Here is a 16,070-nt window from a genome sequence, read left to right as displayed (position 1 = left end):
TGAACAGCAATCCTGAATTTAGGTCCTAAGGACCAGAAGATGATAATTGTTTCAATTTATTTATAATTAAATTTGTGACCTAGCATACCTCCTTGTGTGTACAACCACTAGCAAAGAACAGTTTAGGGATGCATTCCTGAAGTCTATATCAAGTGTGTATCTCTAATCTAGAAGCCATGTGTGGTGTACAGGCATGAAAGTAGTTTTGTCAAGATGGAGAAAAAAAGAGCACGGTAGATGTTGAGCTTCGCTTCATGGCTTTATTGGTTTGTTAGGTATGTTGAGTTTGTACCACAACCACCTTACCGCAAAGACCACCTCTGGTTATAATATAGCAGCAGTTTGTCACAGCTGGCAAATAACACAGTGAATGGAAACATATAGTGCTATAATGGACTAACGGCACCTCCCCACCCAGACTATCCGCCAGGAGTGCCCAGCCAGCCTGCTGGAAATTAGCTGAGGCCAGGGGACACCTCCGTAACCCTTCAGAAGCCGAAGCCCGGCGGTGAAGGATGCAGGTATTTACCCCCCAATACCGCCCCAACTGCGCCGCCCCTCAGGGCCCAAAATGGCGGCGGGCGCCAAGCGCAAGCGCCCCGGATTCAGGGCGGAAGCGGCTTCACGAGCCGGGCAAGGGCCACTTCCGGCGGGGGCGCACCGGCTGCCGGAAGCGGCGGTGTGTGCGGGGCGCAAGATGGCGGCGGGGATGTACCTGGAGCACTACCTGGACAGTAAGCGCCGCCGCGGCGGGGCGAGGAGGAGGACGAGGAGGAGGGGCGCGCGGCCGGGGCCGGGGCCGGGGCCGGCCTGCCGCACCCACACACCGCGTACCGGGGACGGGATCTGTGGCGGGCGGGCCCTGCCCGCGGGCTGGCGAGCCCCAGGGCCGGCAGCGTCGCCCGGCTGCTCTCGGCCTGGCCTGGCCTGTGTCGTTAGGAAGGGAAACCTATTAAGAAAGGTTAAAATAATTTAAAAAGTTCAGGAACTGTAATAAGTGATGCTGTGCCACGAAAGCTGAAAAGACACCGGGAGTGTACAGGCAAGAATATTGATCTAGGGTCTGTGAAGATGGTGCAAAAGGCAGGTAGAAAAGTTGGACGAGGATGAGAAGATACTTGAAGGATGGGGGCTAGACAAGAGGCGAATGTGCAAGGTGGACAAGGAGTTAGTCCATGGGTGGAATGCGGTGTTTCCTTACTAGGTAGAGCACAAATGTATATTGAGAAGAGCTGCAAAGATAAAGGAGCAAAAGACTGGGATTTGAAACCAGTAGACAGAGATGAGAAAGAAGCAGCGCTGAGTGTAGAGAGATAGGGTAGACATTAAGGCAGAGATAAAAGAATCTGTAGGTTATCTTGGTGGCTAGAGAGTGCTCCAGTTCTGGATGTCCAGCTTCTGGATGTCAGTGTTACCGTTAGCTAAAATCCATGAACTCCATGGAAACTCCTCTGTTCCCCTCTAGTGCATACTTACAGAGAAAATTACAAGGTCTTATATTTTGTCTCAGCTAAGATGTGTGGTCCTGCAATTGAGTTAGAGATTCTCATCCTGCTGAAGGTGGATGTTAATACGGTCGTGATGTCATTTTTTTAAGGTGTGTCGCTTTACTTTTTTAAGTTCACAATCTAAAAGTACTTAAAATATCTGGCTACAAAACTGTTGGGAAGAGCAAAACAGCGTTCGCTACAGTGGCTTTGCCTTTTTTGATTTTAATCTGGTATCCTGTATATCATATGCAACGTTATTTCCCTTCATTAGCTAACTGCAGGACAGTTGCTGTGCTCAAATTAGAGTTTCTTTTAGAAATGTAGTTTATATGGATGTTAATACGTAGAGTTAAAGAGAATCCATCTCAACCTTCAGTGAGTTAGTTTGCTGATAGGCTTTCCTGTCACAGTTTGATGACTTGCCTGTAGCTAATTTTCACAATTCCAATAGTTAGTCATTGCATCTATGCCTTTTACCTGCTGTGTTGAAGTGTCCCCTTATTAAAAGTTTCTTCCTTGTGTAGATTCTAATTAATTAAATCTTAAATTTCCTTCTGGTACCTTAGAAAAAAAAAAATTGAATTGCTTGTGATAACATATTTTTCAATTTTCTAATTAGCCATATTGTTCTTCTCCAAGCCTGCTCTAATCTTTTGACATCCTACTTGAACTTCTGACTCTCTGAATGCGTACGGTCCTTTATTACCAGTCTTCGTTACAGTACTCACTAAAGAAGTCAGGTTATCGTTCTTCTGTTGAGTAAACCCTTATCCACGTTGGCCATTGTGTTTTAGCTGTAAGCTCACGTTCAGGTAATTATCTACCGTGATATTCAAGTCTTTCTGTTCCTTAGAGATGTGGTCTGGCATCCTTTATCCATCACTTATATTGATCATTTCTAAATGTATTAGCCTAAATAAGACTGGATGGAACATACCTGTTTGCAGTCAGGCTGTATCTTACTGTCCTAGTGGTCTGTTCCTTTCATTTTTGTTCTTCCAGCCGGTATCTCACTTACAAGTGACTTTTTTTTTTTTTTTTGGTGGACCAAAAACTGCTTCATGTGTGATTTTCATGAGTGATGCTGGTAGTTCTCTGTAATGCACTGAAAAGCCTTTCTGTTACCTCATCAAGTATTTGATGCAAGTTGTAGTTCAATCATTGAAAAATAATATTTTCGCTAATTATACGTATATTCTTTAAAGAAGAAAAAAGTTTATCAGGAAAGTTGGAGAAGGGGGGTGTCACCCACTTAACCCATATTGTCACCCTTGTTGAATTCTTTGAGGTGATCCCAGATCAGCTGTTCCATTTCTTTTTCTGGTTTCATGCCTGCCTGATTGTTCTCCCCCTCACTCCTTCCTTTTTTTTTTCTTGATGATTATTTCAATATATATTTTTTTGAGTTCACTCTTTAAAAGTTGAGTAATGTTCCAAAATGTCCTGTAAATTGATGCAAATAAATAGTCCGGAGCTTTTGGTCAGCTCTTTTCAAAATGTCTAATATTTGCTTCTGCTTGTTGCATTGAAATTCTTTTTAGTGTTCTTTTTGCATCTAATGTAGACGTGGCTTTCAGTTGATTTTTTTTTTTTTTTTCCCTCCCACAGCATTTCTCTTTCATATCGTTTACTGGCTGGATCTGTTCAGGGGATGAATGAGGAGTGTGTGATGAAAGAGGGCAGTTTGCTTGTAGGACCTCTTCAAATGCTTGAAGAAAGGAAGGTGTATAATGAATTAAGTGAAGATTGTAGGAAGAAAAAAGGTGGTGTCATTTTGAATACCACCCTGACAGAGTGAGTTTGATTGATGTTTATGTTTCCTTGTAGGACACGCTTTTTACAGGTTCTCTCCAAACAGATTGTGCTGCCCTTAAAATGAGTGAAAATTTGTAGTCAGGGTGGCAGGTGGGCAGAATGCTCATAGTTGCAACTAAAGCGTGCTTTGAACAGATAATTCTGAATAGTGAGGATTTGTAGCATTGACATTTCAAGAGGTGTGTTTGCAATGAGCTGCCCTTAATCTCTTTACCTCAGTTATTCATTTTACTGGTGAGGGAAGTGGGCTATTCCACTGTGTTGGGAAAAAACATTCTTGTGTCAAAATAACAAGCACCTTGAAAAGCTGATTGAGTCAGTTTTTAGATTGGATTTTGGGTAGCGTATGTGTGACTCTATTGAGCAAAGAGGATAAAATAAAACTTTGAGTCACGGCATGTGAGAAACACTGTTTGTGAAAATCTCATGTCGTTAGGTAACTAAAAACTGTATGTTACAGTGCACAAAAGGTTTGACAGAGTTGTGCATATGGCCTTAAGTATTTCGGTTTGTAACTTCTTGAGTCCTCTGCTTTGGACCTCTAAAGGTTGGTGTTTTATTGTTGTTGTGTTGCTTTGTTTTTCCTGGGAAATTTTTGTGGAGTAGCCAAGTTAACAACAGACCTCTCAGTAAAAGGTGTCTGGCGGTTTCTTAGTTCTGGTATTTTAGCAGTTTTTTTTTTTCTGTAATTTAAAACTGATTTTAGACCTAGGATTAGACACGCCTTTGCTCTAAGCCGTTAATTGCAAAGTATATCTGTCTGAAATGTGTTATGCTCCTAGCAGGTGTTCTTGCAGCAAAAAAATATGCATGTTCCTTCAGTGCTGAACCTCCTCACCGAGAAACTCCCTGTCTTGTCTACTCTGATCCCCTTCCTTCCTTCATCATTCAGCCTCATTGGAGGCTGTCCCTCCAACGACAATACTGAGCCAAAGAATTCGGGGAAGGGGAAGAGGAGGAATGTTTCTTGTTCCACTTCTATTCTTCTTGCTTGTTTATATGTATGGCTTTTTCCTCAGTTCTCCTTAGTGACTGAAGTTAAGCATAAAAAGTTTGCCATCTCTTCAAATATTGTCCTCCTTCTGGTCTCAAAACAATTTTATGTCTGCTTCTGAGGGGAGAGAACAAGATAATGAAGTGCTTTCCTTCACGCCAAGAAAGCAGTGCAACTTTAGGAGGGGGGAAACTATGGATGCAAATGAATTAGAGATGTAGAAAGGGATGGAGGAAGAATGAGATGAAAGAAAAACATGGTATTTTGTGGTTGCATGTGCATGAGAGCTCTTTAGAGGAGTTTGTGTTTGCTCAGACTGGAGTTACTGTGTTTGGCTCAGTATTTGCACTCTCACAGGCTTAGAAATACTGTACTGGAGGCTTTGAGTGGGAGAAAGGAAAGGTGACTAATACAGATCTTCTAGAAGATGAGATGCAAACACTCTGTTTCCTTCATGGTTAGATGTTTCAAGAGGATTGTAGAGCTTCTTTGTACCAGGCATCACTGAAGTCTATACATTTAGAGAACAATCCCAAATAGCCTTCTGTGAGTCTTTGCTCATCCGTGAAAGTGTCATGATTGTAGGGGTTATCTTTATAGCAGAGGGAGCTGCTGTTCAACCACATTTTCTGATGTCAGTGCATCCCTGTTTATCTATCTAGAGGATATGAAAATAAAGTATAGTGACACCACCCAAATCTATCTTTTATAGCAACAGAACCGAGGAGTGTACCTCTCCTCAGCTGGCCCATTTACTGTGAACTGACCTCACTGCTCACCTTCCTGTGCTCTGCTTCTGAGGATATGGCTGACCAGTTGCACGGATAGCTGAGGTGAACGCAAGGGTCGTGTCTGTGGGTGTGCTTTCTCATTAGAGAAATGAGAAGATCGTGTCACCTTCCCTGTTTGTTCCAGCCAGCCTTGTCCACCACATATTTTCCTGCCTAGACTGATGAGGCTGTTGCTTTATCTGTCTTGCTGGATGTGAAACTTTTATCATTCCAGTTGGGAAGTGTGCACCGGACTGGAAGGAAATTCAAATTTTCATTTAAAGCTATAGTTAAGCTGGTCTGTTATTGAATGAATGTCAGTATAAAGTGTGGGTAAGGAATGGTAACAAAGCAATAAAAAGTGTTTCCAGCTTTCCCCACCCCATGCCTCTGTGCGTCTAGATTCTGCCAACATTTAGTCTAAATTAGACCTAAACACTTGGGAGAGTCATCAGCAGAGAGCTAATAACCATATCGAGTTTGAGAAGCGGAAGAGTGTCGCTGGCCTATCTGCTCAGATGGCTGCTTGGTATTCATTATATTGTCTTGGAGGCCACCAGTCGGGACCTGCTCCAGGAGCAGACACTAGGACATACCTGCCTCACTTAACAGGATGGTGGAGACTGCACACTGAGCTGAGGAGTCCTCAGTTGGTAAGTTAACACTGAGTTAATTGTGTAGTCATTGGGGGGGCTTTCTGTTTTTTTTAATCCTGATTAGGGAGGCGTCAAGTTTCCTTTGTTCCTGCTATCCTGCTGGTACGTGGCGATGCACCAGTTCAGGACTTTTCAATACTGGAAAACTTACTCCCGTGTAAGCACAGAGCTACAGTAGCAACGTACTCCCCAGCAGCATGGGAATGTCTCTTATCTCCTCCCCAGTGTAGCATGTGGCCACACTCTCCTGTTCCGGCCTATCAAGTTTCCTGCATCATACTTCGGGTTTGCAATCTCTTAATACATTCTTTCTATGTTGAACATTGTTTTAGCGTCGTAGACTGGAAGATGCTTTTCACCTTCATGAGACTTTGGATGAGCTGTATCTGTAACGCAGCACACATGTATGGAAAATTACAGAAGATCTCATGAAAGGGAGAGGATTTGGTGATTCATAGGCATCATTTGTTTCTGTGTGAAAGCTACTGGCACAACCCACACTAAGCTAATACATTTATTGTTGTTAATGGCCAGTTCATTTAGAACAGATTTGGTCGTTAACTGGTGCCTTCATCAGAGTTGATAGAAAAGGGTTTTACAAGACAAAGCGTTCTGCATTTTCTCTGTATTTCTTCACACATCTGATGTGACTGTCTTGGCAAAGAGCCCTCTGATCCCTTTGGTGGTGGTCCCTGCCCTTGGAGATCTGTGACCGACTGGAAACGCCTGGAGTGTTGCAAGTCTCGTTTGACATGCCAGTCTTCCATATCCTCCAAACTTCTGACGTCAAGGTTGATCTTTAACATAGCGATAAAGTTCCCTGGTGTGAAAGTAACAACATTGCCTACTATCCTGGTTGTGGATGCTGTAGTATTGAACTAATATAATTTAAAAAAAAAAAAAGAGAGAGAGAAAAAGAACCCTCTTCCCCCCCCCCCCCCCCCCCAGGAAAGGGTATGCTGTCTTCTGGGGAGTGTTAGACTTCTGTGGCTATTGCACTGACTGTTGTTGCTGACTGACATCTGTTTCTTTGGGCAGTGCTTGGTGTAGGCGCTCCCTGGTGGACTGGCATGCGGTGCACTGGCCCAGAGCCTGGGATAACAGCGCCGCAGAATTCCTGGGTGGCCTTGGGCAATTCGCTCTACTGTGCGTCTGAGTGCTCCGTTGGTGAAAATGTGGGTAGGACTATTCCTTACAGGGGTGGTGGTGAGGGTAACGTTACAGGTCAGGCTGCATGTGCTGCTGTAGTGCTGAGCTCGATGTGAATAGGAAGAAAGGTATATCATTATGCTCAGATTTCAATGGAATGTGTAGGAAGATCATTAATTGAGAACACAGAATAGTAGCAGCACATTAAAAGGGTTACGTTGCCTAAAAGGAAGGATGGAGGGTTATATAAGACATCGTTCCCCTTAATGAGAAAGCAAGGAAGTTGAAGATTGCTGTAAGACAGTTGACCTGCACTATACTTAAAATGCTACAAAATTCTTAAATCGCAGCATACCAAAAAGTCCTGTGTGCTTCCCCAGTGAGATCCCAGCCACTCTTATATTCCGGAGGGCAGGGAAGTTATCCTGCTGTTCTGCAAGTCTGTCACAAGCAGGATTTCTTAATTACCTTCAGCAATGTGGTGTCTAAACTGTTTGTTGAAATCTGTATTGTTTAATAAAGCAACCGTGATTGTGTTTCAAAATGTATTTCGACATTTTTTTAATAAATGTAATCATACGTCTGGACATGGGAGTTGAGTAGATGCCTTGGGAAAGTCACCGTGTATTTGTGTAGTGCTTGGTGCCATGGATCTCTTCAGGAATTTGGACAGTCGCAATACAAGCCCATTACTGGGCTCTGCTAAAAGACATGCAATGAGAGAATGAAGCATAATGAAACTTATCAGGTTGTGCCGTTGCACAGGCTCACGGGCTTGCTCTGTGTGTGTGTGTGAATTAACATCTGAGTTCAGGAGCTGGAGTTTAAGTATGTCGTCTACACTGACACCCTACATTTGGTTGTTTGAAAAAAATTGGGGGGAAGGAGAATGGTGATTAGATTCTGATTCTTGGAGGGTGAGCGCTGAGGGTCTGTGTGGTTCTTAAGAGAAAAGACAGCGCGGTTATGGATGCCTGTATGTGATAAGGAGAATGGGAATGGCAGAAGGAATGACAAGGAAAGAGGAGAGTAAGAGAGATGGAAGAGGGATAGTGAAAGGATAAGAATGAGGGAAAGGAAAGAAGGCTTTTAACTTGTGTTAAGGAATGAAAACAAGCTTAAAAAAAGGCGGGGGGGGAGGCAAAAACTCAGACGTGCTGATGTATAGGATGATCCTGCTGTGGCAGGAACGAATTGGGCACAGTGGGGCAGCATGTTGCTCTGTGTCATCTGTGCAAACGAGCACGGTAGCATTTGTGACAGTCCATGCTCTGAGCCAAACTGCTGGTCCTGCTAGCACTTCCTTCCCTGCACATCTTCCCCATCCTTGTCTTCCTCTCTTGCTGCTCTGCCTTTTGTGAGAGGCCTTTGCTTTTCCTTATTTTTCTGTCAAATTGTTGCCTGTGACAGAGTGACTGCACTTCACTGGCCTGTTCTCTAGCAATCGAACACGTCTGTTAGGGTGTCCTGGCTATGCTTTCTCAGACAGACAATTTCTTTTTCCTGTGATCTGTTTCAGAATCTGAGAACTGTTTGGGTATTGTAAAATACAGCATTTAGTCAAGAAGAGCTTGGGCGCATCTTACTGTGAGAAGAAAGCATAAATGGATTGTAAAGGGAAAAGGAGAAACACAGGAGGAAGCAATTACAGAAATATCAAATCTTTTTGGAAAGACAGAGGGAAAAAGTGTTGGTTTAGTAAGAAAGAGGAAATGGAAATTTAAATTTTAGATTTTATTTTTTTTAATGGGACTATGGACAGCATAACATAGGCCAAACAATTTCAGCAAGCGTTTGGACCACTGCGATAAATTCTGTGTGAAGGGCTCTGCTTTATAAGGGTCGAGAGGAGCTTTTGGTTTAAGCTGCAGAGATCAGAAAGCTCCCCCATACTTAGGTAAGCTAACTACCACAGAAATAGTTTATTGCTGGGTTAAAACTCGTTTAGCTGCAGCTTTATCGTGTTAGGCTTTTTGTATAGGATGTAGAGGTAAAGGTAGAACAGAAACTTTCCAGGTGAGGGCATGTGATGGCATTAGTGACAACTGGGGATGGATTTTCATAGTGACATCTGGAAAAAAAAAAAAAAAAAAAAAAGGCAGAGCACAGTCCCTTTCAGGTTCTGTAACGGAAGCAAATTCCTGTCCGAATTTCTCCTGCTGTTAGCACATCGCTGTGAAACTTAGCCATAACCTCATTTAGGGTTGTTCTGCCCAAAGAATAGCATCCTGCTGGTTTTTGTGCTAGCCCAGGTGTTCTCTGAACCTTACGGTTTGTAGCCCTGCTGAGGGAAAACTATGTATGTGATAGAATGTGTGCTTTCAGCAACTTTCTTTTTTTTAGAGGAGAAAAAGGAAATTACATAGATCTTTTCTAAAAACTGCCAAGTCAAGAATTCAGCAGTCGTGATGGTCCAGGATTAATAAACTCGGTGCATATTTGGCATACTGCATGCAATGCAAGAACAAATACTGATTTCTTCTAGAGGGCACCTCTCCTAGAGGAGAGGAATGAAAAGTAGTGTGCTGCTGCATGAAACGTGTTTCATTTCTGCACAAATTGAAAGGTTTGGAGTCAATGAGGATGGGGATTACAAGAAGAAAAAGGAATGATATTAAGATACCTGAGCTGAATTTCATCCCTGTCATTAAGTTCCCTTTGTAAGCAACAATGTTTTTCAGTATTGTGTCACTGATTTTTTTTTTGAGATGTTTTTTGAGCTGTAGGGATGTAATATCAGCTGTGGGCTGCTCGAGCCTTGTGTAAAGTCTGTCATACTAGGCCAACAGGAAGTATCAAATTTAGGAATATTCAGACAACCTTAGTTTTGATGCTTCCTATTTTTTTTCAGAACTTGATTTTGCAGTGTTAACCTTGGACACAGGGCAGTGATGTGTATGTGCTGTGTGATCATTTATCTGCGTGCTTAAGGACACCTACTACCTGAAAATTTCTCAGATACTTAAAGTAGAAATGGCAACAAAAACCTATTGAGGCGATAGCTTAATTACCTACAAGGACTTCATATGTAACTTACTGTATTCTGTTTGTGTGAAAAAATAAGTTTAAATATCTTCTAAGCCCAGTGAAGCCTACAATTGCTTTTACCTCTTGTAGGAATAAATTTCATGGCCTGTCTGTTGTACTTGTAAAAAAAAAAAAAAATAATAATAAAAAAAATCTCTTGTTTTTCAGGAAGTGTCTCTGGTGTAGAAGCATATGACAGTGAAAACAGAGACCACTGCTGGGGCCATTGTATTAGACAGTTTTGATTATGGGTAGAGACGCCTTCATTTACATTCTGCGTGTGCTGCAGAGAGGGTTCGGGAAGCAGACATGCTTATGTTGTGTTTCTAAAGAGCTCTTCCTCCCCATCTCCCCCCTTTTGTTTATACCTGCAAGAGATTTTTTTTTTTCTATCAGGTATAAAGGTGACGACAATCAAGCTTGGACTTCAGGTTAGTGCAGTGTTAGTAGACCTCAGTTTGATTAGACAGCCATGGAAAAATAAGAATTGTTTTTATCAGCTTTGTCAGTTGAGCATCTGGCGATGGCTAGGGGGTGAGTAGCATTGTGCATTGAAAATTGACTCTCAGCTTCACGTTGCTCATTCAGAGTTGTAGAAAAATTTGTTATTCGTGATGTATAGGATCCTTGCAGGTGCTGGACAGACTACGCTGAGGTTATGGTATAGGAGGCAGAACAAGGGTCGGGGGTTAAGGCTGCTGTGGCACTGCTTCCCGTCCCACCTCAGGGTTGTTTTTTGGCTCTGCAAAGTGTCTCCTACCTCTGTCTTTAAAATGCATGCTCTAAAATTGATTCACTCTTCTCAGTGAATTAACATTTGATCAACTCTAGTTTTGACATCTTTGTGTAGGAACAGCAAAGTGGCATTGTTTACCAGCTGTTGTGCTGTTTTGGTTTGGTTCCCTTGTTATTACCGAAGAAAGTTCTTGGTGGATACGTTGTATTAGAACGACTGCGCTACAGGTTTTGTTTTTCTGCTTTTCTAATTTAGGCCTTTCTGAGTGGCAGCCTTCCATTAACTAATACAATCCTATAGAACTGTGCTCCTGGATTAAATATGTGAAGTATTTATAGTCCGTTTCCTTTACGGTTGACAGCAAACAGAGGCATGCTAATGTGAACCAGGAAAGCATGCTGGGTGTCACTGGGCTGGTGTACGTGTTGTTATCGGTTGAGTTAGCTTTGTTCCTGCATTGACACGGCAGACAGGAACCTGACTTCTCCATGTATTCTCCTTTCCCTGCAGGTATTGAGAACCTGCCTTTTGAATTGCAGAGAAACTTCCAGCTCATGCGAGATCTGGATCAGAGAACAGAAGGTGAGCATTGGAGAAGGTTTCTGTGATGAGACAGAAAGCCTGCGGCCTGGCCAGCTTTCCTTCACTTTGCCTGTATCACAGGGTTCTTAGGGCAGGGAAGGAAACCTGCAGCTGCTCTTATCCTTTTCTAATCTATTCTTTCCTATCCTTATACTTTATGGTCTTTCCTAACAGAATCATTCCATAGAATGATTCTAGGTTGGAAAAGACCTGCAAAATCATCTGCTCCAGCCATCCCCCTACCACCAATGTCACCCACTAAACCATGTCCCTAAGCGCCAGGTCCAACCTTTCCTTAAACACCCCCAGGGATGGTGACTCCACCACCTCCCTGGGCAACCTGTTCCACTAGCGTGTATGTATGTGTATTGATGTATTAATGGTAAACCTGTTTCAGACCTCAAGTCGGAGATCGATAAGTTGGCCACAGAGTATATCAGCAATGCACGGACTTTGTCGTCAGAGGAAAAACTGGGGCTTCTCAAGCAAATCCAGGAGGCCTATGGGAAGTGCAAGGAGTTTGGGGATGACAAGGTTCAGCTGGCAATGCAGACCTACGAGATGGTATGAAGGGAAGTGTCTAGTGGTTATTGTATGAAAGGCTATACTGAAACCCCCAGTCCTGGAAGGCCCTGATCTCTTTCAGGCCCTGCACGCTCTTGCTTCTCTGCTCTGAGCACGAGCCCCGTGTTCTCTCCTCTTTGCTCTCTTGGGCTCTTTTCTGTGGTAATTCCTGGTCAATGTCATCTTTGCAGGTTGATAAGCACATCCGGCGGCTGGACACAGACCTTGCTCGCTTTGAAGCAGACCTGAAGGAGAAGCAGATAGAATCGAGTGACTATGACAGCTCTTCCAGCAAGGGCAAGAAGAGTGAGTACCACCACTGGGCTGCAGATTGATACAGGAGGCAGCCAAGTGACTGTGGAAGTGGTGGGGATGAAGGCAGGCACTGGAGTGGTACAGATCAAAGACTGTTACGCTGGAATCTGAAGGACAGGTAAAAAGATGGTGTCCTGGGCTCTTTTCTGTGAGCATATTCAAGGCCACTAGATAAAACTAAGATGGGGTGTGTGGCCCAAAGCCAATATACACTCCACAGTAGGAGTGCGTTTTAGTGCTGGAGAGGTTGTTACTGTCAGGTGTCTGTTTTGACGGCATGGTAGATGCAGCAACTTTTTCTCTTGTTACCAGAGGGCCGAGCCCAAAAAGAGAAGAAAGCTGCCCGTGCTCGCTCTAAAGGGAAGAATTCTGATGAGGAGGCACCAAAGACTGCCCAAAAGAAACTGAAGCTTGTCCGCACGTAAGCATTTAAGAAATTTGGGGAAATGAGGAGCAGCACTACAAATCAGACCAAGGGAGATCTAGCCAGACTTCCCTGTGAGAAGGATCTGATCCTCACCCAGACCAGGCTGTGTGTCTTCTGTCTCTTTTTGGGAAGAAACAGGAAAGAGGCCTTTTATTTGTTTCAGGGGAGTGTGGCATGAAGGGGAACGCAGGTCACATCGGTGGAGGTGGGTGTGTGTGCTTAAAAAGGAGGTGTGGCTGTCTCTGGCAAATAAGGGCATTGTCATGGGTGACACGAAGGGAACCGATGCTAGTTAATTTGCTGACCTGGTTTATTCCTTTCTCCTGCAGTAGCACAGAATACGGGATGCCTTCAGTCACTTTTGGAAATGTGCACCCTTCGGATGTATTGGATATGCCTGTGGACCCCAATGAGCCTACTTATTGCCTCTGCCACCAGGTCTCCTATGGGGAGATGATTGGCTGCGACAACCCAGATGTAAGAGCCTGTGCATGATGGAGATGGGGGAGGAGAGTCTCCTACAGAATGTCTTGTCCTGCTTGTGGGGGGCTGATGTAGCAAGCAGTGACAGTAGGAGGTCTTATTTTAGATAGTTTGGAAGAGCAGTGATGTGGCCTGTTAAGTGCAACTTTCTCCAGGTTTTCTCCTGAAATGATGGGCTGTTTTTCGGCCCCACCCTTAGCAAGCAAGGAGGGGAATTCTGCTTAATAACATTGTATAGGTTGGGTGTGAGTCTCTGTTTTCTGACTGATCCCGTTAACATCACTGCTAGGGATGTAGGAGCTTGTGATCAAACGTTGGGAAACTTCAGCAGTCCAGAAACAATGATTTCAAAAGAAAACTGCTCTTTAACTGACTGCTCTCCACCCCAACAGTGTTCCATTGAATGGTTTCATTTTGCCTGCGTGGGTCTGACGACAAAACCAAGAGGAAAATGGTGAGTGAGCGCTAAAAACAAACATCCTGGAGGGCCCATCCCTGTCTGGAAAGGGGAGGTCCTGGGTGGCAAGAGGGAGGATATTGTATATACACACTTAGAAGTCCTCTTCAGAAGGAAAATTTGAATTAAGGCTTTGGTTGGAACCTTGGAAAAGAACTTTTGAGACTGTATCTTTGCATGTATTTATATATGTGTATCAGGTCATAAATGCTGGCTTTTTACTTCCCTTTCTACCAGGTTCTGCCCTCGCTGTTCCCAGGAGAGGAAGAAGAAATAAAATCCCATGAGCCCTTAGCACTGCTGCAGGAGCTCTCTTCCCCCTGCCAGGGCCTCGTCCCAACTCCCCCAGCCCTTGGGGCCTTGGCTGGGGGGAGTCTTGCCCTGTTTGTGGTTTCGGCCATCCCTGGAATGGTGTGTACCCTCACGGCAGTTCCTCTGTGTTCTGTATCCCTGGTTGCTTCCAAATCCCTAAGGGAGGCCCTCTCTGTGTACTATTCCAAACAGGTGTCTGAACCTCAAAGGGAATGAATGAGGGCACCAGGGTAGCCACCAGATTCCCAGGGATTCAGGTAGCCCCTGATTTTCCTTGGCTTTCCTTCAGCCTCCTCAGAGTTCATTGCCTACTCTCTGCTTAGAGAACAAGGCTATGGGATGGGGGAAGGAAAGGAGGTAAGTCTTCAGTATTTTAGGTCTTCGATTTTCCTGGATCTTTTTCAGGAGAGAGGGAGTAACCAGGCCACTGCTTAATCTAGTGGGTTGGTTGAGAGACTGAAAACCTAATGTACTCCTTATCTTTAATCATTCCACTACTCTGTCTGGCATTGAGCTGCCTCTTTTGTTGGGTTGAGGAGGAAGGAGGAGCGTTTAGAGCTGGCTTTGTCTCCTTTACTCCTGGGGTAAACCTGCTGGCCTTTGAAGCACACTGTATGAAGGAGGAAGAATTTCTGGCTGCATGGCAAGAAACAATTTGATCTAGCCTGTCCTCTGGCTCCAAAATTCTCCCTCTGTTTTGTGCAGTGAAGCTTCTCCATTATGTTCATGATGAGAAGTTTTGGGATTCAAATCCCACTTGTATAATACTGAATTAAATAAAGTTCATTGGAACAAATACTCTGGTTGCCTTGCTGTCACCTCCAAAGTAAACAATGGGTCTCTTCGGTTATTTTTTTTCTCTCTCAGCTCTGCTTTTTCACAGTGGCACAGCTTTCTTCATGTGATAATCCTGAACAGTTAGACATGCTGCATAAGTCAGGTTTGAAAATGTACCCAATATACTTAGCAAAGAATTGCATAGCTTTCTAGCATCTGTGAAAAGCATCTGCCCATTTAGTCATGTCCCCCATGCAACGGGATGTTTATTCACATTTTTGTTGGATCACTTTTTTGTCAGTTATCCTCTCTCAAACAAGAGTGATGGAGGTTATAGAAGACCAACCCTCACTATGACTGTAGGGCAGTACAGCTGAGAGAGTAAGCCATCAAGACAAAACGCGGGCATACAAGAACACGGACACATGTTTGAGATACCTGTTAACTTGCTCCCCAGTGAGTCACCTACACGTCAGATCATCTTGTTGCCAGAAACTCCACACGTTGTTAGTAAAATAGTATTAGGCTCCAAAACAGTTACTGGAGAATTCTCTCTCTATAGTGTCTGCAGGTAACTGTGAGGAGATGATCCATACTGAAGCTGAACTTTGTCTATTCCATTGGCTTGGTCTGGAGGTTGATGAGTTTTTCTTCCTGCTTTTTCTCTGCTATTCAGGAGGATTTAAGCTTTTCACGTGAAACAAATGCTTTCCTCAAATAAGTAACTTTTATGAGGATTGGTGGATCATTTTTGCTCTTGTGGTCACAAAGCAGAAACTCTTTTAGGGGTTCATTGTTAAAACAACTCAGAGAGCTGTGTAGGTGGAGAGTGACACTATCACCACATAATTATACGGGGATCCTCTCAGAGCCATCAGCTCAGAAGCTGATGCCAAGCCTCCTGTTCAAGTGAGTTAGCACTGGGTCGTTCCTTCCTTTTGCTTTGAGAAGGGGTGCTTGGGTTCCCATCTTGCACAGAAAAATATTGTGGTAAGTTCTTACCCAGACTGGCTCATGTGGTTGGTGTACTGCTGCCACAGTCTGCATCCTGGAGCTTCCCTCCTTAAATATAGAAGAGGAAAACGCTGGAAGATGTTGGCTGAATATCTGACACGGTCAACAGGAGATGCTGTGCCACCATGTGTCTGTGTGAGAAGGATGTGGCAGAAGGAGAATTAATTTATTGAGCTGGGGTTCATCCAGATACCAAATGAGTGCTAAACTAACAGAACAAAAGAAGGGCATGGTTTGAAGTTGAAAACTGGCTTTTGGCAAAGTGCAGGGGTGACAAAGGATGCAAAAACTATTTTAAATGGTTTGCTTTTGATGGGATGTTGGCCATCACTGGATCGGTAATCACTGGATTGTGATGGCCAACATTAGCAGCAAGATCTCTAGGAAGTGTGGGTTAGAGAGGTGTTTGAAGTGGTGGCTTTGTTATGAAGCCACTGCTGATTAGGGATAATAAGTACTTTGTAAATGCATATGGTGTAAAGTGAATGCAGTGAGTGGGCAG

The 16,070-nt window shown here is 43.8% G+C and overlaps 1 protein-coding gene across 2 annotated transcripts; it reads left to right on the top strand.

Annotated features, from left to right (window-relative positions):
* The first annotated feature begins 556 nt into the window (after window positions 1–556).
* On the top strand, window positions 557–14,573 carry ING4 (inhibitor of growth family member 4). 2 transcript variants are annotated; one of them, XR_005824312.1, is made up of 9 exons: window positions 557–734; window positions 11,148–11,219; window positions 11,617–11,783; window positions 11,975–12,089; window positions 12,411–12,519; window positions 12,855–13,002; window positions 13,401–13,462; window positions 13,703–13,876; window positions 13,970–14,573. XR_005824312.1 is itself a non-coding variant. In XM_040573304.1 (8 exons), exons 1-8 carry the CDS (start codon window positions 572–574, stop codon window positions 13,740–13,742), a joined length of 876 nt encoding a protein of 291 aa, XP_040429238.1. In that variant the 5' UTR covers window positions 557–571; the 3' UTR covers window positions 13,743–14,573. The 2 variants fall into 2 exon arrangements, 1 of the variants encoding a protein (XP_040429238.1); XM_040573304.1 differs by having other exon boundaries at window positions 13,703–14,573.
* The last annotated feature ends 1,497 nt before the right edge of the window (window positions 14,574–16,070 follow it).

This window comes from Cygnus olor, chromosome 1, assembly GCF_009769625.2.
Source record: "Cygnus olor isolate bCygOlo1 chromosome 1, bCygOlo1.pri.v2, whole genome shotgun sequence".
Taxonomy (NCBI): domain Eukaryota; kingdom Metazoa; phylum Chordata; class Aves; order Anseriformes; family Anatidae; genus Cygnus; species Cygnus olor.
Note: the sequence above shows the minus strand (reverse complement) of the source record. Positions and strands in the feature narration are given on the sequence as shown.

Bases quoted from the DNA above. Each gene is read 5' to 3' on its own strand.
- ING4 (XM_040573304.1), top strand. From the start codon at position 572: ATGGCGGCGGGCGCCAAGCGCAAGCGCCCCGGATTCAGGGCGGAAGCG. The intron at 735-11,147 runs GTAAGCGCCGCC...CTTTCCCTGCAG, and splicing joins CCTGGAGCACTACCTGGACA to GTATTGAGAACCTGCCTTTT. The intron at 13,463-13,702 runs GTGAGTGAGCGC...CCTTTCTACCAG, and splicing joins ACAAAACCAAGAGGAAAATG to GTTCTGCCCTCGCTGTTCCC.